The sequence below is a fragment of the Girardinichthys multiradiatus genome, chromosome 15, assembly GCF_021462225.1.
Source record: "Girardinichthys multiradiatus isolate DD_20200921_A chromosome 15, DD_fGirMul_XY1, whole genome shotgun sequence".
NCBI classification, from domain to species: domain Eukaryota; kingdom Metazoa; phylum Chordata; class Actinopteri; order Cyprinodontiformes; family Goodeidae; genus Girardinichthys; species Girardinichthys multiradiatus.
In genome coordinates, this window is record NC_061808.1 from 26,449,820 (window position 1) to 26,473,145 (window position 23,326).

Genomic DNA, 23,326 nt, shown 5'->3' on the forward strand with positions numbered 1-23,326 from the left:
GTCAGTCTCCTCAAACTTAAAAATAAAAAAACACTTTGTATTTAGTTTGCACCTTTTATTCAAGTATATCAACAGCAGTTTATTAAGAAATACAGTAAATTTCAAATATAACTTACACTAAAGTAACATTGTGAACAGGCGTTTGAAATGCACAAAGGAACAGAACCGACAAAGCTACAAAACCATTCTAACAGAACTGTGGACCAAAAAAAGGGGGAAATAAAACGATTCAGGTTAAAACCACCCATTTCCCTGCATAAGTAGTCTCGTCTACCAGACAAAAATTGGTTGTTAGTCCAAACTGGCTACAATTTATAAAGAAGGAAGATCACAATGTATGACATTTAACAACCCAGATTTTTTGTCTAAATGTTAATTTTTAACCCATAAAAAAAAAAACAACTTTTGGCAGAAATTGAAGACAAAGTGAACACCATGAAACAAATCTGTCTGGTCATGTTTCTTTCACTGTGATGCACAAGACTAACTTAACTATCCTTGTGCTAGTCTCTTCCAGTATGTCACAGTCTGTAACCATTCAAAGAAAAATAGGAAAACATAAATTAAGAACAAAAATGAAAAGGGCATTTTGTCCCATGATGAACCTGAGAGACCTGTTAATCCTTTAATCCCCCCGCAGACGCCAAATAAACCTGCTACACGAACGCTACACAAATGTACGCGTAATGCTCAATGAATATGTAAAATTTCATGGCGTACAAAAAGACAACTTCATGAATATTAAGTGTAAAATATTTGCTAATAAATAGTAAGAATGAGATGAAAATCTGCAGAAAAAGGGTGAAAGAAAGGCGACACATGCAGAAAATGCTTTGAGGAGGGTGAGAATATGCAGGAGAAGATAAAGGAACCTGAAACTAAAGCTTTTAAATACAGTCCGTGTCATATCCTTAATGCAATCATCATCTGGCTCAAATTTAAAACATACAAACACAATCAGATATAAACAACTCCTGGATTACTGCAGCAGCTGCGGTTGGACTTGCTAGTACCGAATATGATACTGTGGATGTTGTGACAGTACTTTATGGAGTGAGAAAAATACTGTTGTACCCAGTAAACAGATTTCGCATTAAAATAATTTAAGCTGAGGTAGCATTGGTTTTTTTTCCCCTCTCTCTGCAGTAGTCCAAGTTCTAACCTGTCATTGCCAGTTTGCATACAGCCTTTGCTTTCGTCACCAAGAATTAGAGGGAAAAAGGCAGACGTGAGCTTGAGTTAGAGCTGACCAGAGAGGTTTGAGGATTGCTCTGAGGAAAAAGAAGGGGCCTTCTCCAGTCCACACCTGCTCAAAACATCTTCAAAAAGCATGAGAATGCCATTAAACCGTTTATAAAGCTTCAGTAAACACCTTAATTTACCACAGAAACAGAAAACATGTACTGTGATGGCCACAGGAAAGAATGCAGCTTCTCTAGTTTGCTGATGAAAAATAAGCTAAATCATGTAACACTGTAGCGGGGGGCACTGCCTAGAATGGCCTTGTTCATTCTGACTTCCCCACCCATGCAAAAACAATCTCAATTCAAGCAAAAAAAAAGCAACAATTATCAAATATACAAAATAAAACAGACTATAATGACCACAAAATATGTTGAGTTGAAACAGTCGGCCAATGACTAGGCGCCGTTGTGTTGGCACAACAAATTCTCGGACTCGCACCGTTAGATTCTCGCATAAAACAAAAACAAAACAACTGAGGGAAAGCCCAGCATCGTGGAGCTTTCGTTACGGGCTGCTGCTGCTCGGGTGGAGACCGACACCCACCCCCAGCTGGTTTAGGGCCTGACAAGACGTGAATACATTTAAATACAGTAACAACATTTCAAGTGCTGCAGACGCATCAGCTGAATTCCTCTGGTTTTTAACATCTGCAGGTCATTTTTGTTGTCTAGGCCACAATTAAAACATGTTTTATTCAGTCTAGCATTAATATATTTAATCTATTTTTGCTTTTGGATCACACTCCATGGTTAAGACCCACCCCACCTAAAACTAAATTAAATCTACTCCATCAGGGTTATAAGGCACACACTAGGCAGTGCAACCTACAGTCACCTTCCTATTTGTACTTCCAGGTCCTCAGTCGGGGGTGTTGGTGGGTAATATCAAAGCTTAAAGGAGGGAAACCTATGAGCAGAAATTTGGGCTCAAAATGTTTTGTACTTGTACATCTTTAGGAATAAAATGCCTGAGAAATCAAGGTCTGTGCAAGTGGAGAAAAGACCTTTGTAATTGTGATCAGCTTTTGTGCCATTTGTTAACATCTAAATAAACACAAAGCAAATTGTTAAAACTAAAATCTACTTCTTAGAAATTAAACCAACTATTTTGCCCCAACCATTTCGTCAATAACAAATTAAATTCCTTGAAGTTTAGAGTCATATGTTTATTTAGTTTTATTTTATATGACATTGTTTCTGTGCTGCAGGGCATTATGCTATAACTTAGCTAGCACCGTGGCTCATCAAATATGGCCTTAACATGTGATTGGTTAAGGTGTACAGCTAGTCCTCTTCAGACTAGTAACGATCAGCGCATGGTTAACTCTGTTCACTGAACTTAAAGGGTTAGGCTGATAGAAAACAAATAGAAAAATGAAGAGCTGCAGCACATTAACGTCTTATGACAAAACATTCAACTATGTATACCCTTTATAAATGGCATTTAGTAATTATAGACTTAAACAATTATCCTTTTGTGTCTAATTGTTTAGTTACTAAATTGTGACAGTTTTGAACCTTCATAGTAAACTCCGCTACCCTCTATGTGCCTCATTAAATTTAGACTGAAAATCAAATAGAACTTTACTACCTGCACTAAAATGTTCTGATATGCTTTTTAGAGGGATGACCTATTTAATTTTTAATCTGAATTAAATTTTAAGTAGCTATTGGCCAGTTAACTGAATACCATGATCCAGTTAATCCCTTTTCTGTCTGAAAAGAAAGCATCACCACTGCTAAAGTAATATAGCATATTGATCATTATGGTTATAATAAAACGATAATTTGTTTTTTTCTGCAATCAGAAAGATTTATATGCAGGTAAATTTGTCTTTGCTTTAAGCGAGGGAAAACTGCAGTAGCCCCCCTTCAGCCAACTGTCGGCCAGTGTGCAGCAACAGGTCAGGGAGGGGCACCGTTATGTTACTCTATGCTCCATACAGCCGAAGAAAACTAAAGGTAGTTTAAACTGCAGGAACAGTATGAGCAAAGAACATCTGGGTAAATAACAATCCCATCTAGTTGATACAGTTATGCATACAGCTAAACCAATAGTAGGACCCTTATTTATCTCTTCTGATTGGTCGCTTTGACTGGTCACTGACCAATCAGTTTCATTTGGAAGCATAAACTTCCAAATGAAAAATTAAATGCAGGGAGCACCTGAGTTTTACATGTCTGTGTTTAAAAGCACACAACTGGATCACAAATACTAATGTTTTCTTCTAGTACTGAGATCTGAATTTCGAGGCATTTTACTGTAGTAAGATACAAAGTGTGATTTAAAAGAACAGAATACTTTTGCCTGAAATTTGTGCCCATAGAAACATTCAAACTGTGAAGCTATTCAGGACAGGATAGCTCCTCACTGAGCAGGTCTGTGAGCAACTGTGCTCATTGAGGAGGATCTACACACTGCTCTTTTTAAACCCACCAATTCAAACCCTTCGGGGGGCCTTTCCACACCGGATGACCACCATAATGAACAGGACATAATTGCTCCTGGTCTTGCTGTGCTAACCTCATCACCTAAAACGTCTCTGCAAACTTTAGGTCGGGGTACGTTTCCTCATCTGTGGCTCAGATATCCAACCGGTTGAGCAGCTGAGGCGGCAGAAAGAATTAGCAACATAATAGCGCGTTGATAACTGGCCTGTATGGTGAGGAGTTCCACTGGAGGGCCAAGAGGGCTGCAACAGTGATTCATGATGCGATCAGTCCTCTTCGAGGCAGCACTCGGTATTCACACTTTTGCTGGTAAGGGTCTCAGTGTGTGTGTGTAGGTATGTATGAGCTGCCAGCTGTGGAGAGAAGCGTCCAGGTTGTTGTGAGACATCACCAGATCTGTTTGTTTAGCGAGTTGACCAAGTGTTCCCAAGAGCAGCATGGATATTATAGGATAGCACCCGAGTAGCACCAGGGTTGCCTGTCACCGTTGGTGTGTGTATGACCCGCACACCTGCAGGTGTTTGGTTGTGTTAAATGGGTCTGGATATGGCCAGGTACCTGAGACGATAGCACCAATGAATGTCCTCATTCTCACAAATCAAGAGTGATTTGTGAGAGTGTGTCTTTTTCTTTTTTTTTTTGTATGTGAGTCGTTGTGGTCCCAGGCTGATCAGGATCTACCTGAAAAGTATCTTCTCTCCACCTCACAGGAATGTATCAAAATGCTGGATTTTCTCCTCCATCTCCTGTGACACAAACAGAGAAACACACACACGGATCAACACAAACCGCTTAATCTCAAGCCAACACAGCAAAATTAGATGTGTGTACAAAGCATCTGTGCAACCGCAGTTTCAATATTACTTGGAAATTTCCCACAGCAAACAACAGCTTTCTCCATGATAAATGATGTAAAGTGGAGCAAAGCCGTGCTAGAGTTAGATGGGCGATTTCTCTCAGCGTGAAAACAGCAGAGTTTGACACTGACTACATCTGAGTGGAGCCAGAGGAAGAGAGATGGATGTTAGGCTGCAATAGACCATGATTAATGCCTTGAAGATGCTATGCTGCGTGTGTTCTCTAATCTGAATGGCTGATCGGAGCTACAGACACCCCTGCCAGATATCAATTTCAGCAAAAGTTAAATAAATAAAAAAAACTATTAACTTTTCAGCAAAAAGCAATTTTAAACATCTGAAGAGGGTAAACTTTTTTCAGAAGGGAGCCATTCTTTATTAGAAACTTTTCAACTGTACACACCTCCCTGTAGAAACTGGAGTCTAAAAGCCAGCTACAGGCATGCTCTCCAAAGGCCTCGGCTGATGAGTTTTTAATGCTCTAATTTTTTTATGTAAATAAATTCTAAATGATTTCAGCATCCAAGATAGACAAGCTGCAGATGCTGAAATTGCTTTGTAGAAACAAAGCTGACATTACTGCCATGTTACGCAAGGTATCAAGAACAGGTTCTTAAATATACAGCTCCAGTCTGAAGTTTACATCCACTCTCCTGCTTGGAATGATGCATTTCAACTATTCTTTTTTCAGGGTGGAGAGATATAACTAAAAATGATTTTAAAACAAGCATTAAGTGAACACATTTGAATACCTTGTGTATTTTCTAGACTACACATCCACAAGTTTTGGTGTAAAAGGATGGACCATTTTCTTGGCAGGATTTGGTGGAGCTCACTTGTTTTGTTTACGGACAGATATTTCGTATTTATGCACAACTCCCACAGATTTGACAGGGTTGAGGTCGGGGTTTTAGTAAGGCCGTTATAGAGGCCTCATGTCAGTCCTCTTTTTCTATTCCAAAACCCATTTTGATATATCTGAGAATCAATCGTCTGGCGAATCACCCTATTGTGTCCAGACTTCACCCAAGGGATTGAAGGATCGTCAGCTAGCAGTGCCTACACCAAACAAGACAATCCAAGCATGTGTCGTTCCACATGATCTACCGAGGTCTTACGTCATGAAGCTGCTGAGGACCCAGCTCTTTAGAAAGCATCTCATATCTCAGCACCTACAGTTCCTTAACTCCTCTACTGTCCTTCCCTCTATGCCTGCACTCTATTTCTACACTGTCACTTTTGGTTGTCCATCTAAGTAGCTTATGGTTACATCCTCATTCTTAAGTCGCTTTGGATAAAAGCATCTTCCAAATACATAAACACATCTGACCCAAATTGCCCCCCCCCCTCCCCTGGTATATGCTGAAGAACAACCCAAGACCTCCACTGTCACTGTCCAAAGCAAAGTGTGTTAACCAAACATCACTGACTGATTTGGCACAAGCCAAGAAAGAGACCTGATGGCTCCAAATTAAATGTTTTAGCTCTGCTGCTTGTTCCAACATCAAGCTTCAGGAAGGGCTCTGACCTCAGGTTTATTAAAAATATATGGACTACCATGCAGCAGAAACTGCAGCTTACACTGAGGTTTGAGTTTTCAAGTCCCAAGAATCTAAGGAACAAACATGTTCTACCTTGTTCAAACCAACAGATAAACCAATTTAAATATGAAGCAAAATACAAGCAGCATAATTATGGTACTTTTATTACATAAATTAAGCCCTCAGTTTTTCTGCCTTACCCACAGCTATTAACAGCAGGTCTCACAGACTGTAAAAGACAACAGAGCAATAAGAGGTGCAACTTATGCATGACTGTATGAAATATGACTTATTTTGAAACATCTAAAGGCTTCGGGTTATTAAGCACATCCAATATTTTAGGCACATGTATGCTTTAAGCATCTGTAATTTTTATCCTCCCATTTATTGCCATACAAACACGCCAAGATGCTAGAGAGCTTCTCACTGCTTTGCAGATCTAAAGCTTATCTGCCTGCAGGCTCGAAAATGTGTCATCTCTAAAGTCCTTTCCACCGCAGCACTTGACCACACACAGTTACATTATAGGACTACTCAGTGTTACCGCTAAGTTAGGGATCTGTGGCTCAACAAATTCCACTGGGTCAGACAGAACCAACTGTAAACAGGATCAGGGAAAAGGGTGTTAAGGGAGCTCAGATGGACCAGCAGTTCACTAGCATGTTAAATCCTACCAACTAGTTAACAGTTATACCAGGAACATGTATCTGCAAACCTGGACATGTGACTGTAGCTCTAATGAAAAACTAATGATTTTGATTGAATCTGAGGTCATAATCTGACATATTTCATAAAAGTGACCTGATCCACACAGGGATCAGAAACACTAACCACAGAAAGAAATGATATACCTGGTTAGAGAAGTAAATGATTGTTTATACTTAAAATTCATTAAATACAACCAAAGCATTCAAGAGAACTTAACTGATATGCAACGTTGAGAACATGCGTATGAAATGTTTTCAGTGTGCAAAGTGGAAATAGGAAGGGACGACGTGGTGAGAAATGGGGTACAAACTGGTGTAGAGTCGACGGGACTGACCCAAGGCCATTCATTTAGCCAATTACTTTACAGCTTTCAACAGTATTTCCTTCAACTATACAGCATCCATGGTATATCTGTTAAATTTCACGCAGCAGGTCCAGCTTTTGTCTTCATGGTAGCATTATTACAGCACACATTTGTATCCATCCACCTCAAATCTCGGCACTTTAATAAAATATATTTTATTAATTTGGTAATCAACTGCATACTTCATTTATCTGATCTCTTTGGTAGGAATTGAGGGCAGCTTTTTACATGGTTGTTTCAGAGCAGGCTGGATGATAGTCATGATCCAACAGAACATTGTGGGCAGGTTTGAGGGAAACATTGCAGGAGCCTAAACATTCATACAAACAGTGTTTTTGCTTGGGGCCTCAAAAATCTATAAGATCTGCAATCTTGATCTAGCATTTTTGGCAACAACTGCTGATATGATCTGACCTACAGCGGCGTTACCCTCCAACATGAAGGAAGATCTACACAAGATAGGCTTACTGATGCATAGAAGCTCATGTAATACATTAGATTCGTTCAATTTTATTAATACTATGTAATAAACGAAACATCTGGCACAAACATGCTTGGTACTCTTAACACATCATCCATTTGTGTCACAGGTGTTAAATTACTGAACAGCACCGATTTAGATTGAACTCATCTACCTCCATCAGAAAAACAGATTTTCATTTCCAAGATACAATTTCCTACAGCTGTGCGTGTCCGGTTGGTTAGCAATGAAAAACCAACAGTGTGAGTGTTTTCCCCCCTGTGCAGTAAAAGACAAAGTGAGGAAAGATGGCAATCTCGTGTGTTATTCCTGCACAAAAGGTGTTCTTTCACAAGACAGACAACAGCTCCCGCGATAAATGGAAAAGGGCTGCATTGTGTTCGTTCCCGAGTTCTCCGTTTTATGAAGGTTTTCTCTTTGTGCAACTGTTCATTACAGATACAAATAGTCTCAAAAGACTTTCAAGCTTTTCAGAATCTGTCAGGCTGAATTCAACAGTTAGTATTTTTTAATTAATTTTTAGAGCTCAATTGTTCTTCAGTCCTGTTTATGAGGCACATGGCAACATGTTTTACAAACTATTTGGACTCGGTGCACATCTTAAACGTTTAAATGTCACTTTTTAAAATGTCCATTTGAAAAGTAAAAAAAATAAATAAAATAATACGATGGATTTATAGATATTTCTATAAATTGGCAAACAAAAAGTATGGATGGTCAGATGGATAGAGGGATGGGCGAATGGACAATATATAATGGACAGGCAGACAAGTGGACAGATGGATGGATCATCAGCAGGTTAGACAAAATAAGCGAAGGATGAAGCAACATACACAGAGTTCAGTTAATTTAGCATTTATTATGTTGAGCTGCGACTCTGCACAGATCGAGGTGAAAAGGTTCAAGGGTCCTATCTGAAACACGGGAAGAATACAGGTCCTTCTCAAAATATTAGCATACAGCTCATGAAAACCCAAAATTCCTATCTCACAAAATTAGCATATCATTAAAAGGGTCTCTAAACGAGCTATGAACCTAATCATCTGAATCAACGAGTTAACTCTAAACACCTGCAAAAGATTCCTGAGGCCTTTAAAACTCCCAGCCTGGTTCATCACTCAAAACCCCAATCATGGGTAAGACTGCCGACCTGACTGCTGTCCAGAAGGCCACTATTGACACCCTCAAGCAAGAGGGTAAGACACAGAAAGAAATTTCTGAACGAATAGGCTGTTCCCAGAGTGCTGTATCAAGGCACCTCAGTGGGAAGTCTGTGGGAAGGAAAAAGTGTGGCAGAAAACGCTGCACAACGAGAAGAGGTGACCGGACCCTGAGGAAGATTGTGGAGAAGGGCCGATTCCAGACCTTGGGGGACCTGCGGAAGCAGTGGACTGAGTCTGGAGTAGAAACATCCAGAGCCACCGTGCACAGGTGTGTGCAGGAAATGGGCTACAGGTGCCGCATTCCCCAGACCTGGGCTACAGAGAAGCAGCACTGGACTGTTGCTCAGTGGTCCAAAGTACTTTTTTCGGATGAAAGCAAATTCTGCATGTCATTCGGAAATCAAGGTGCCAGAGTCTGGAGGAAAACTGGGGAGAAGGAAATGTCAAAATGCCAGAAGTCCAGTGTCAAATACCCACAGTCAGTGATGGTCTGGGGTGCCGTGTCAGCTGCTGGTGTTGGTCCACCGTGTTTTATCAAGGGCAGGGTCAATGCAGCTAGCTATCAGGAGATTTTGGAGCACTTCATGCTTCCATCTGCTGAAAAGCTTTATGGAGATGAAGATTTCATTTTTCAGCACGACCTGGCACCTGCTCACAGTGCCAAAACCACTGGTAAATGGTTTACTGACCATGGTATCACTGTGCTCAATTGGCCTGCCAACTCTCCTGACCTGAACCCCATAGAGAATCTGTGGGATATTGTGAAGAGAACGTTGAGAGACTCAAGACCCAACACTCTGGATGAGCTAAAGGCCGCTATCGAAGCATCCTGGGCCTCCATAAGACCTCAGCAGTGCCACAGGCTGATTGCCTCCATGCCACGCCGCATTGAAGCAGTCATTTCTGCCAAAGGATTCCCGACCAAGTATTGAGTGCATAACTGTACATGATTATTTGAAGGTTGACGTTTTTGTATTAAAAACACTTTTCTTTTATTGGTCGGATGAAATATGCTAATTTTGTGAGATAGGAATTTTGGGTTTTCATGAGCTGTATGCCAAAATCATCCGTATTAAGACAATAAAAGACCTGAAATATTTCAGTTCGTGTGCAATGAATCTAAAATATATGAATGTTAAATTTTCATCATGACATTATGGAAAATAATGAACTTTATCACAATATGCTAATATTTTGAGAAGGACCTGTACAATACCTAGTCTGAGGCCATCTGAAGCAGAACGTACAGATAAAAGCATAGCTGGGTTGTTGTGGTGTACAGACAAGACACGGGTCCTATGGCTTTAACTGCAAGAAGGCTGCATTTCACTCCATCTACTGAAAGGTCAACCCCTCTGAAGACGCACCATACCCAAAGGACGGCGGCGGGAAGTAGAGGAGACAAATGTATAGATATGCTCCATTTCACTCAGTTCTACAATTTACACACAAATACTACGCGCTACTACACAGAGCCACGTTAAGTGGAGGTAGCTGTTGACGCCATATTCAATATGAGTTTTGTGTGCATGCATTTTCACTCTCTGGGGAGTTACAAGGAGATGACCTGCTGTGGAGTCAAGCTGCCTGTTGGAAACACTGGCAAACAAAACACATGCCAGATGAGCTGACATTTCTGCTCTCCAAACACCAATTTAGGCTGGCAGCATGAGATGAACCCCAGACGCGCACCCCTCGCCTCCTCCTCCACCGGGCCAGTCGACAGGCGGCACCACCTGGCTGACTACTCGCTCCCTCTCTCTGCTGCTTCCCCTCTCTGACATCCTGACAAGCAGCCCTGGCTACCAATGCCACAGCACCACCACTTCTGGCCCCCTGTCTGCTCTGACATCCTGCAGCAGCAGCAGATGACCAGATGGGATTCTGGGAAGCTACACAGCAGTCATTTCTGTAAAGAAGTCTGTCAAAAGGAATTAGCAGTAAATAAAAAGAAAAGGTCATCTGTATTAGAGATCTGTTTAGGTTTTTAGAGGGGGATTTTACTGTAGCAGGAGTTTTCATCCGACTATGTTTTATTCTGCTAAAATCATCTTCAGCCTGCGTCAACTTTTGAGCTCTGTGTGGCATGCACTGCAAGGATTGGTAATGAATCGTTTTGGATTATAGTTCCTGTCTCCTGTATCACCATCACCCAATACAATCTTTTACATGCCCTCATTTAGAGTTTCTGCTGTCCTCATTAGGACTTCTTCTGGGGCCAAGAAAACCACTGATACAGAAAACTCCCCTATTTCAACCTGATAGAAACTGTACTGATACCATTATTGCTCAGCTCCACTTCCACAGAGGATTCATTTCCTGGTTCTGCCATGATCTATGATACTTTGTTTTTGTGTCAGCTTATCTCAGTGTGCACAGTGTCTGCATCTAAACTCCTACAACAGGGATGTATCTTCTCGACTTTTTATGAAGGCCTCGCAGGCAAAACCAAACCAACATATCAAGTTGAAACGACAAAATACACATGGGCACTTCACCGAGAAATGATGGAGAACAGAAAATAAATATTTTTATTCCAGCATTCCTACAGATTTGTCATGTCTAAATTCCATACCGCTCCAGGATCTAATCTCTTTTTCACGCCTTTACAAACACAAATCTTCACTGTTAATAGGATAAGCACAGACTAATCAGAGTTGTAAAGATGTGCAGCAAAACTACAGGGATTAGTCTAGTAGAGTTCCCACAGCACTACAGGACCAGAGTCTCAAGGAAGGCTACAGCTGTCCTTGCTGACCCAAGCCACCTTCTTTACTATAATTACAGGTTGCTGCTATCAGCTCGCAGATAAACGGTGATAAAGTGCAATACAAAAAGGTATAAATGTTCATTAGTCCCTGGTAGTGTCAGCCACATTAATAATTGGACCTTATGGACCCTTATAGAGACTGTAGTAGCCTACGTTTGTATCCTGGTTGTATCATGCTGTGGTTATTTTTGCTTTTCTGTCAGTTTTATTTGTACTTTTCTGTGCATTGTACTTCACTGGCTGCTGAACAAATTGTCCCTAGGGGACAATAAAGTCTATGTTGATCTTGAGACGACAAAACCTCTAAACAAAGGGACAGGAATACAAACAATTCCCATCCTTCATGTTCTTTTTTTATTCTAATCCAGACAGGGAAAATACTTATCCTTTTATTATTTCTCTCTCTTTTTTCATCCACTCTTTTTGCATGTTCTTTCATTTTATATTTTTCTCACTATAAAACAGCACCGATCAATGGAAGGGGCCGTCTCGTCACACGTCAAAGCTGATATATGTACAAAAAAAACCCATAGAATTTACTGCTGATTATAATATCTGTCCATAATGTATAAATGTACTGCTGTTAGAGGTAAAGCTGAAGAAAAAAAACATCTTATGACAAAAAAGCACAGCGTGACATCAAGTCAGCGGCTACAAAATAACTTTCGCTCTAATAGAATCCTTTTTTTTTTTTTTATCCACTCTGATAAACCATGAAGTCATTTTTTTTCTCTAATAAGTCATTAAGGTGTCATTAGCAGGATTTACTCCTTGTGATGAGTGCGCCGGCAGCTCTCAGAGACAAGTACTTTTGTCTTATCAGCTTTCAAGTATTACTCTTCAGCCCCACATCTTAGCTAAAAATGATCACTTATGGCTTCAAAGGGACAGACATGGCAACAACCAAATGATGCACAGCTACCATGGAAGAATGCATGGAAGAATGTAGACGTGTCAAGTTTATAATTTAGCAGAAGACAGATAATATCTAACTACAAGCAAAGTGTAAAAATCCTAATTAATTCACATATCAGGGCCAATATATAAAATGTATAGAGCAAAGATGAGTAGAAAGCCTTAAAATCTATTTATATTTCACTGCAGTAGCATAATCTCACCTTGAAAAGTGTTGAAAAGACCAACTTTAATTTGAGTCGGCACATTTGCTAGTGCCTATAACCATCACTTTTAAATAAATGTAACCTTTTTATTGATACTTCCTTTATGTCAGTCTGCATTTCAAGGAACCAATAATTGGTAATCCATAACTTTCTTTTTGCCCTAGGGTATGAATAGGATGCAACACAGAGGCCAGTAGGCTGGATGAGGTCACATGTTTATCCTGCCACCAAACCGAGCAGATACAGCGGTTAAGGAGGTTAAAAATAGACAAATAAAAGCTCATCAGCAGAGATGTGCAGTACAGAGTGGCTAGTATCTTTGGATGTTCATACAAATCTTTAGACACTATACCATGACAACTGGTTGTAACTGCTTTTGGTTCAGATGAGGCAGAGGCCCTGTCCCAATTCCCACACTACACCCTACGCCCCTCTATGAAGTGTGTACTTTGTACAAGTGCACGTAGGGGTTGAAGTGTGCAGGTTACAAGCGTGCAAAACTTGAGAATTGGGACAGTAGGGGTTACATCATTGACTTCCACCTCTGAACTGTAACTGGAACATCAAAAAGGGCAGGAACTGGCGATGTTTTCACAGTCTTGCTGCTAAAAAAACTATTTTAAAACTGCAACAAGCAATTGTTTTGAGCAGAAGAAAGTGCAGGAAGCGGAGGAATCTTATACACCAGACTCTCACTGCACCAGTGTTTGTTTGAAAGGTAACTTCAGTGTTATGACCTACTGACTGCCCAGACTCCCTCTGATCCCAGTCTTAGTAAGTAAGTTAGTCTTAGTGTTGAGCCTGGAAAACCAGTAAAAAAATACATTTGTCGGCTTGCTGTCTAAAGTTTATGTAGTTCTTATTATTCTGATTTGATAGTTGATTACATTGATGGTGGTGATTGGTTTTTCCTCAGAACGTCATCTGTGGGTAATATACTTCGGTGAAGTCCGCTTAGATGCGGGCTTCGCCGAAGTGCGGATTGAGGGCACAAAGGGGGCGGGGCTAATGACCATTCTGGAGAATTGGGACACACTACGCACTCGAACCCATCAACGGGAACGCGCAATTCAGGGACACAAGGATGGAAGTGTGAGTATTGGGACAGGGCCAAAAATGTGCCTTTTGTTTTTTGGCAACAAACACTCCAAGTGGGAAAAGGGTACATTTGTGGAAAAACACCTGCTGACTTTGTTAGAGTGAACAGAATCATCAACTCTTTGAAATATCAGTTTAGTTAAAGATTTGTAATAAAAATCTGCTGGAGTTTGCCCCAAAACACAGAAATAGCTGTCCCAGTCCCACTGTCCCAGTGAAATATAGAGGAGAGAGCATGAGAAAGGACCCAAGACTCTGGATGAGCTGGACAGATTGTACAAATGGTCATAGATGCCTCTCTGTATGCTCCAACCCTGTGAAATATTATAGAAGTGTCCGCTTCTCATTTTTCTTTTCATTTCCACTAAATACTGTAATTATGTTATTCATTTGTTGTTTTTATTATTTTCAGTGTGGGATTATATTCAACTTTAGAATTTAAAGCTTTTTACTCCTCTTTAAAAACGGATGCCGATAAATGTGGCCAGCACTGTGCATTTATCATGCTGGCACTAATATCTGAACACAGGACCCAGAAGTGTCCTTCTGACCTCCAGTAGCCGGGTCTTGTCGTATTCTCTGCGGTGCTGGTAGATACACTGGCTAAGGAGGGAGTAGAGTCTCTCCAGCTGCTCCACGCTGTAGCCCTCACTCTTCTTTACCACCATATCCAGCAAAATCTGTGGGAGAAGATGTAAATGATGTTACACATTAATGTTTAAAACATTTTGGAAGCAAACATGAAATAAATACATACAATGCATTCTTACTGTGTGCACGGAGAGACGGTAATGATACAGACACAAACAGAGTCGCACGCGGCTGTATGACCTGCCACGTAAGCCGAGCACGGCGGTTGGTGCTTGGAGATGCGGCATTTAGAAGTCAGATGTATTCAAAGGCAATTAAGATCAGAGTGACAGCTAATTAAAACTAATCATAATTAGAACTAAGTTTACATTTCACTGCCACTTTAATTAAAACATTCGGAGCAGTCAAAGGCTTTTCTAATTGACCTGTTCTTCACATTCTACCTAAGTCAAAGTCAGTGACTCTGTGTGGGTTTAGTCAAACGCAGGGCTCATCAGAATGCAAGGGCTGAGGCTGCAAAGGCACAATAATTAATGTTATCACCCCTGGCACCAAGCAAACAGGGAAACCTCGACAGCAACAAACGTGTGTGTGTGTGTCTTCTGCACCCGAGACAGACAGTGACCACGTGTTCAACGTAAAAAATCAAGGCAATATTGTGATTAATAGGACATGCATGTTTGTCAGAGCCTTTCATCAATGAACATGTGAGAGGTAATTATAGAGAACAGTGGAAAAATTGCAGAGGCAAAACGGGTTAGCAGTGAATTAATCACTGAACTTCATCTAACAATGATTTGCGATTAAATAACAGGGCCTTGATTAAGGTCAAAATATGAACAAGCACCAAGAGAAACTTTCTACCTCTTTTAACTGGAAATTTGCCCTAAACAAACAATTCTTTGCTTTCTTTTTGTTTGTTATTTCTGAGAACAAACTGTTCTATCAGAAGCTGAGCTGAGGCTTACAGCTGTTACCAAGAAGCTCTCAGCATTAACATGCAGAAGCAAATCACTGCCTAAAATAGAACAGCTCAGATATTATAAATGCAACTTTATCACGATGTTATGTCTGAGTGAATTCAAGGAAAGAAACTGACTTTCTAAGTATTTGTCTTGCAGCCGTTTTTAGCTGCAGGGATGCTGATTGTTCTCCATAATGCAACAGCACAGTCTAGAAGTATTTGGAGAGCTTAGCAATAAGAAGATTATTTGTTACAATGATAGTCTTTGATGCCACTGCTTTGGGTAACTTCTAATGCTTTTTAAAACCTGAATTACTGATTTCATTATCTAGAGTAGACGTTTTGAACTTATGGCTACCGAGTCACAAATAACAGTTTAGTGGCTCTGGATTACTTGAGCCAAAAAAAGGATTAAAAACAAAGCTTTGTTTATAAATGTTAAGGTAATATATCAAGGTTTTAGCAGCTTTTCTGCACGTTCAGTGGTATTTTTCCAGATGTTGTTTGTTTTGACTTTTTCAGTCAGTAAGACTATAGGTATAAAACCTTCCATTGAAGAAAATGTATTCATCTCTTTTTGTTAAAGTTTGATTCTCTCCTTTGATTGAAACCTGACAATAGAAAGAAAATGTTGAGGAGGGTTGAGGTTTTTTTTCTTTCAAATAAAAAAATTATTCTTGTATTTATAAAAACCATATTCTCTTTTTCTGAAGCACTATAAAATGACTCTTGGAGTTGTAAACATGGCTGACCCCAGATCTCAGAGTGTAACATTATTAGTCCTGATTAAATCAAATGAGAAGGCACAGGCATGTTTTTATTGCTTTGAGAGTACACATTAAAACTCTATGATGATTTCATTGCATCAGACACTGGTGTGATGAGCAGAACTGCTTTTCACAAACTTGTTTATAGAAGCAGGCTTCTATTGGCTGAAGTACATCTCCACCTATTATATGCATTATACCTCATTTGTGCATCAAACCATATGTCCATTACCTGTATCTGGTTTTTAATAAACTTAAAAAGAGCAAACTGGGCGTGGTGCTGTTGATGTAGGGGTTTAAGCGCGCGGCCCATGTACTGAGGCTTTGGTCCTTGACGCGGTGGCCCTGGGTTCGAGACGTTTGCCACATGTCTTCCCCCCTCTCTCCACCCCTGTTTCCTGTCTGCCTACTGTTAATTTAAAAAAAACACTGAAAAATAAAATGCCACTAGTGCTGCAAAACAAATCTTAAAGAAAAAGAAAAAAAGTAAACTACATAGTATGTGTGTTGATGTGTTTATGGAACAATAAACCCAGATGTCTCCATATTTCAGCTGCCAGGGAGCTGATCAACAGAGAATTGGCCAATTCCCATCGCTGGCTGAATGATTGATGCATCTCTAATTAACAGCAATGAAGAACCGGAATGAATGTATTGTGTCCTGCAAAAGACAAAGTAATTAAAACATACACTCCCTCTCTTTTTTGTCTTGTGATAGAAAATAAACATTGGGATTTAATCAGATTTTTCATTTGAAATATGGCCTGTTGGGCCCCAATTATCTCAAACTGAATGAACATCTGAAAAAAATTTTATGTTATCACGTAAGAGCAGATAAAGCCCATCTTGTTGTACTTAGACTGTACACTTAAAACCTCCTCACCAACCTTGGGAAGTGTTGGGTTCTGTTCAAAATAGAAACCTAGCATTTGGCATGAAGTTTGATACTGTGTAATGCACCCATGCTGAGCTGTGACCCCAAAACTGAGGTTTGAACCCAACCGTGACTCATATGCATCAGTCACTTAAATAATTTTAGGCTTAGCATGCATCAGATTACAGCAGAATTTAAAGATTGGACATTATAAAGAAATCCTTTTGAACCCAAAATCTATGAAACTGGACTGAATACAGTCCAGTTTCAACCCTTTACACTTGCAGCATGGTACGATAAAATTTGGACCTGAAACTCTCCAATTAGTCATTCTAATAAATCAAAGACAAATAACTGCTACACATAGAAAAGAACACACACTCGAAAGGATTGCTGCAACAAAAATCCCACTCCATAGTTAGATACTGAATATGTTCTGCAGCCGTCTGGCTTGTGGTTCATTAGCAAATGAATGCAGGTATGAGAGTTCATAAAAAGCAGGACAAAATGGATAGCATCACTGTGAGATGCCTCTGATTAACATCATTTCAAGGTAGTTCTCCAGCCTTCCCTTTGTGCAACAACTGCTGCACTACTTCCCATGTTCATCATGTTTCAGTATGATATAGAGAACACTTTTTCCCCACTAATTCAAGTCCTAACCTCAAGCTATACTTCGTGTGTAACAGCCTCTCCTCACCTCATTTTCAATCCCATTTTAACACTTTTGAACAAAAACCTTTGCTTCCAGCGTGTTTGTTTTTCCTCCTTTTTCCAGTTCACAATATTCTTTTCCTCCTCCCCCATCCATTCCCTCACTTTCTTCTCTCACCGTAGAAAGCTGATTGCAGCAGTTTACTTCTCAGCCTTTGCTGGCTTGATCGGGATGTTGTGTGGTAAATGGTGTACGAGTGTGTCTTACACAGGCTCAGTGACTGAGTGAGCTTGCAGCACACAAAAGGCCAGTAATCCCTTGTGTTAAAGACTACTACTGACATGGGCCATTTAACCTCAGCCCTCTAAACTCCCTTCACTATTGTCCCCTCCCCATCTTTCCTAACATCTCTATTTTCAAGTGTCTTAAGACCACAGATAGAGGGTGTGGGACAGAACAAAGCAGGATGGTGTTATATGGAGCTAGAGTGCCTTGCAAGAGTATTCATACTTACTGAACTATGTTTTTTTAATTTGTCTTATTATGACCACAAACCTTAATGCATTAATATGCGATACACCAAATTGGATGTAACTGAACTAGCAGGAATGGCGTATCTGGTCAAATGTTTTGTTCTACAAATAAAAATGCACTTGTACATCAATCTTCGAAAACAATCCACTGTAGCTCTGGCGGCATGTTTAGAATCACTGACCTACTGGATGATCAACTACCGTCTCATTTCTTAAGCTGTCTGCAGCCTCCACAAGGTTTTCTTCCAGGACTGTCCTGTTTTAGCTCCATTTATTTTTACATAAACTCTGACAAGCTTCTCTGACATATTGTTGCCACCCCTATGTTTCACAGTGTGTGTTGTGCAGTGTTAGTTTTCACTCCAACATGTCATTTTGCAAGGGGGTCTAAAATTTCAATTTTGGTTTCATGTGGGGACACAGCACATTCTTCCCAAGATTGTGGAGTCCAATGCATTGGTTCTTATGGCTTTCTTCTTGGCATTCCACCATAAAGGAGCGATTTATGGAGCGCATAACTCATAGTAGAGACAAGTCATAGAGACAACTCAATTATTCTGTTGACAAATTCTCCCAGCTGTGTCATATTAGCTGTGGATCTCTGCAGCTCCTCCAGAGTTACAATGGGCTGCTTCTCTGATTAATTCTCACCTTGCCCTGCCTGTACCGATTTGGTGGATAACGTGGCGTCATACTCTTTCCGTTTTCTGATAATAGACTGAACTGAGCTTAGTGAGATGCTGAAAGCTTTGAATATTGATTTATTACCTAACTGATTTAAATTCCACAACTTTATCCATGGCCTTTCTGGAGTGTTCATGATGCAGTTTGTTCACTAATGTTCTTCAACAAACCACTGAAACCTTTTACAGAAGAGCTGCATTTACACTGGGATTAAATTACATTCAAGTGGAGTATTAGAGGAATAATAGAGGCAACCGGTTGCATCGGATTTTTACAGTGAACCACACTTTTCATATTTTCATTAGTAAAGATTTGGAAAACCCTTACTTGTTTTTCTTCCACTTCACAATGATGCCCTAGTTTATGTTGGTTGACATACAATCCTATTAAAACACATCTTAATTTGTAGTCATAACATAACAAAATGTGAACCAATTCAAAGTGTGGAACAGTGCCGCAGCTTAACTTTTCTACATTTTGTAACGGGGTATACTCATCTCACTTCCACCCATGAAATGTGTTTCATAAATTCACAACAACTTGATGGTTTGAGAAAAGACGGCGATTTCCTCTACAGTTGTGAAATGTGGAAAGTGATGCTGTCTACGTTTTATTGTGTTGCACACAAAGCTTCTGTTAAACAAACAAGCTGTGAACAATCATGCATCAAGACTTTAGTCGACTGACATAGAGGGTCTACTTTGATCACTGAATGCGTTTCTGGCTACACAGACTAGTGTGTGTAAGCGTGGGGGTGTCTTCCTCAACGCTGACTGGGAGAAAAGGGTTAGCAGGCAGTAGGGGGTTTGAAACCCAACATTTTCTGTCACCAGGGACACTATTAAGCCTTCGATATCTGCCTCGGAGAGCACAACTCCATTTCTTCTTCCCGTTTTTCTTTTTTTACCATCTGAGGCACAACCAAATGAATGAATTATAAATGATTCCGGTTTGTTCGTTACTATAAAAACCAGTGGAGTCTGTGAGCCGGAGGTGGTATGTGATGGGTGGCGATTTGTGACAGAAAAAGATACAGGAGAAAATAGTGCATCTTTGTCACACTGGTACTGCAACACTGATGTTTTAAAAATAAAGTAGAAATAGGTGACGTTTTCATTCTATCAGCCATCTAAAAACTCCTGATTGCTGTTAAAAACAGATCATTTTTTAAAGGTTTTTAGGGTGTATTATGAAGGAAAATGCGTATTAGTAATTAAATATGTGAGCTTATGCAAGTAAAGCAACATGTTTTATGTGCTAGTCAGGTTAGAGCTAGAGTTGCATTGAAAAAGCACTGCTGAAAGCGGTGGAAAAGGTCAAATGAAAATAAATATATGGAAATAAATAAACTGAAATGTTATCATAGTCACTGCAGCACAAAGATCAATAAAGGAGTTACTTTTGATCAATGGAGAGCTTGGAGACTTGCAGCAGGTTTCCTGGGGATGGGATGAATCGAACCCTAGAAGTCAATCCATGGTTAATAAGTGCCTTTCCTGACGCATTTGAAAATTAGATTAGGGAAAAGACCAGGGCTGGTGAACTAAGCTGACTGATTAAGTCTATCCAACTATCCAGCTTAGCACATAATCAGAATTAAATAAAGGGAGCTCAGACTTTTACTCCCCAACACATTTATAGAAGTTTTAGTTCTACAAATCGAACGTTTCAATGCAAGGGCTTAAAAATACTCTTTGAGAGGAAAAGAGTGGGAACTAAGAAAACAAGCCATATCGTGTTTTGTTTGTTTTGTCTTCTGAAAGAATGTAATACAAAATAAAAATAATGCACCGAAAAAGCCCAAAAAACAAGATTTCTGATAAGAAGGATACGGGAGGAAATGTAATATTCAAGATATCGGAGATCCAATACCATGAGTTTTTGCTCCTCACATGTGCAATGTAATCTGTGTAATATTTATGTGTGCTGCGGTGTGAATCATGCTGACAATGCAATAAGCCTCGCCGAGAGCCCATGCATTATGAGAATATACTCCTGGAATATAAAAGACCAACAGAATGAAAAGGCTGGAGATGTCAAACTTTGCAGAAAGGCTTAAAGTGCTGGAGGTAAATGTTTAAGATGGAGATGCACTGATCAGAATCTTTTTGGCTCACATTTGATCTCCTGCTTTTGTTCCTTTTTGACCTCCCGATAACCAAAATCCAGAACAGTAATGTACTTCAAAAAGATAGAAGAGCATTCCAAATAAATTATTGTAGCCCTCCTGGTATAAAGTTCAGAGGCAGCATCCCACTGTGTGTGAGAGAATATTCATAAAACAGAATTTTACTGTTTTAAAACAAAAATAAAATTATTAGAGTTGATATTTTTGTCTGACTTTAGCATCTGGCCCCGGTGGTTAGTGCTGGAAGCGGGGCTAGCACTACGAAAACCGAGATTCTAACTGTTTCCCTGGGAAATGTAGATCAATGCCTCTGAGATATCTAAAAAGCAGATATCATATAAAAATCCATCATGTTCCACAACAGATGGAGGTTGAAAGCTGAAAAAGAAAAAGCACGACAGGTTTGCTGCACATCATTGAGTTATTTGGAGAAATTCTTGCTCTCTCTCGCTCTCTCACAGCCTCAATCGACAACAGAAAATACAGTTTCCTCTTAAATACATTTTTTATGTGTGTTCTTTCTCTGGCTTCATTTTAAGCATCTCACTGATATTCAAACTAGGTAACTTTGAGTCTTCTCCCCTCGTTAAATGCCCACACCAAAAAGTGTTTTTGTTACTGCAAGCTCAGGTATGGTGCATTCACTGACTGGTAAAATATGGGACCTTTGAGTTTCTAACATGTCCGTCATCACTAAGAACCAATCAAGCAGTTCTCCCTAGTTTAAAAGGGATCAACGTGATAATCAGTTTTGCGTTTCATCAACATGATCTACTTTTTTAATCATCATCAAAATCCAAACATTGAACTGCTGATTGATCTGACCTGAGGTTAGCAAGTAATAATTGTAAGGCAATAACACCTTCTACTCTTCAGTCTGCTGTTAAATCCTTAAATGTAAAGACAACTTAACAACACTGCATTCTCTAGCCTCCCACTCTACGTTACTCACAGCCTGATTGCTCTACAACATGTTTACTTCCACACCGAGCGACTACACACCCAAATATTCTTGACGGTTTGTAACAATTAGGCCAACTAAAGTGAAGCCAAGAATTTAAAACACAATTTTCATGAACTGTGCAGCTAATCGGAGCCAAATCTTAAGATTATATATAGAGAGAGTTAAGGTGTTACAAAAGGTCAGAATAAATCAAACTGTAAAATAAAACCAAAAATGACCTAAATAAAACATTGCTTTGTTTATGAGAGGAGGTATTGACACACCGGGCCTGGGGGAACAACTATGTGAGCAAAACAACACATAAATAGCAGCCCTGTCAACATCATCAGTATGAATGAATGCGATGAAAAGAAGCACTTCAAATGCTACTTTATTGACAACCGAGCCACAGTCCAGCACTACTATTATGCTGTTTTCTTTTGAAGCGACATGTGGCTTGGCCACTTTGCCAGAGGGGCCCCTGCTGTCATTAGAGCTAAAAATGAAACATGATGACAAACTGAAATAGCACCTTTTTTGCTGACAGGGTTCTCTAAAGCATTAAATCTTGATATGCTTTAAAAGCTATGCATGAAGCCAAAAGACTTCATACTGTGGCAGCAACCAGAATCACTGTCCTTATTGCAACTTAAAGGCAACATAATCTGAGTTTGTGTGTTCTTGAAAAAAAAAAAAAATAGCTGGTTCCAGATTGGATTTCTTGTTTCTGAATTCTCATCTGCAATCCTCAGCACCACTTCTCCAAGCCCATCTGTCGACAAGGGTCTGAATCTTGATGAAAGAAAGCAGTTGAGAATGAGAGAGAGCTTGAGGAGGGAGAGAATCAAGCCTCAGGATCCATTTATTCATGCTGAGGAATTCATTTTGATCCAGACAGCATCAAGCATCCTTTCAGTGAAACTGGCAGAAACAAAACTTGATTTTCACTAAGTGAATGAGAGCAAATAACGGCAACACGGCTCTGAAAGGCTGGGTCTGAATGATAAAATAATGTCATCTATTTTCAAAAGGACTGGAGACTGAATGCAAATATATGCCACACTTTTCAGATTTCGTTTGGCAAAAATAGTTGAAAACTATGTATCATTTTCTTTCCACTTCCCACCACACACAATTTTTATTGGTCTATAGCAAGAAATTGCAATGAAAGACGTTTAGGTATGCGGTCCTAATGTGACAAATGTGCGAAAGTGCAAGGAGTCTGAATTGTGTTGCAGAGCACTGTATTTCAGAGTCTCTTCACTCCAGTTAAAAGTCAGGAATAATGAGCTCTCTACAATCAATGAATACAACTGAGGAGAAAAGGAACAGTGTGCCTCTCACTGCAGGCCTCAACACAAATCAGGCAGCAAGCCAGTTCCAGCCCTG

At 39.8% G+C, this 23,326-nt stretch overlaps 1 protein-coding gene across 3 annotated transcripts in view; it reads right to left on the bottom strand.

Annotated features, from left to right (window-relative positions):
- Nucleotides 1–40: 40 nt before the first annotated feature.
- atad2b (ATPase family AAA domain containing 2B) overlaps nt 41–23,326 on the bottom strand; it is a 118,385-nt gene continuing 95,099 nt past the window's right edge. For all 3 annotated transcript variants that reach the window (XM_047387894.1, XM_047387893.1, XM_047387892.1), the window contains 2 exons: nt 14,350–14,478; nt 41–4,441 (listed from right to left, as the gene is read on the bottom strand). In XM_047387894.1, coding sequence (XP_047243850.1) covers nt 4,400–4,441; nt 14,350–14,478 — 171 coding nt within the window. In that variant the 3' untranslated portion in view covers nt 41–4,399. The remainder of the gene's footprint in view (nt 4,442–14,349; nt 14,479–23,326) is intronic.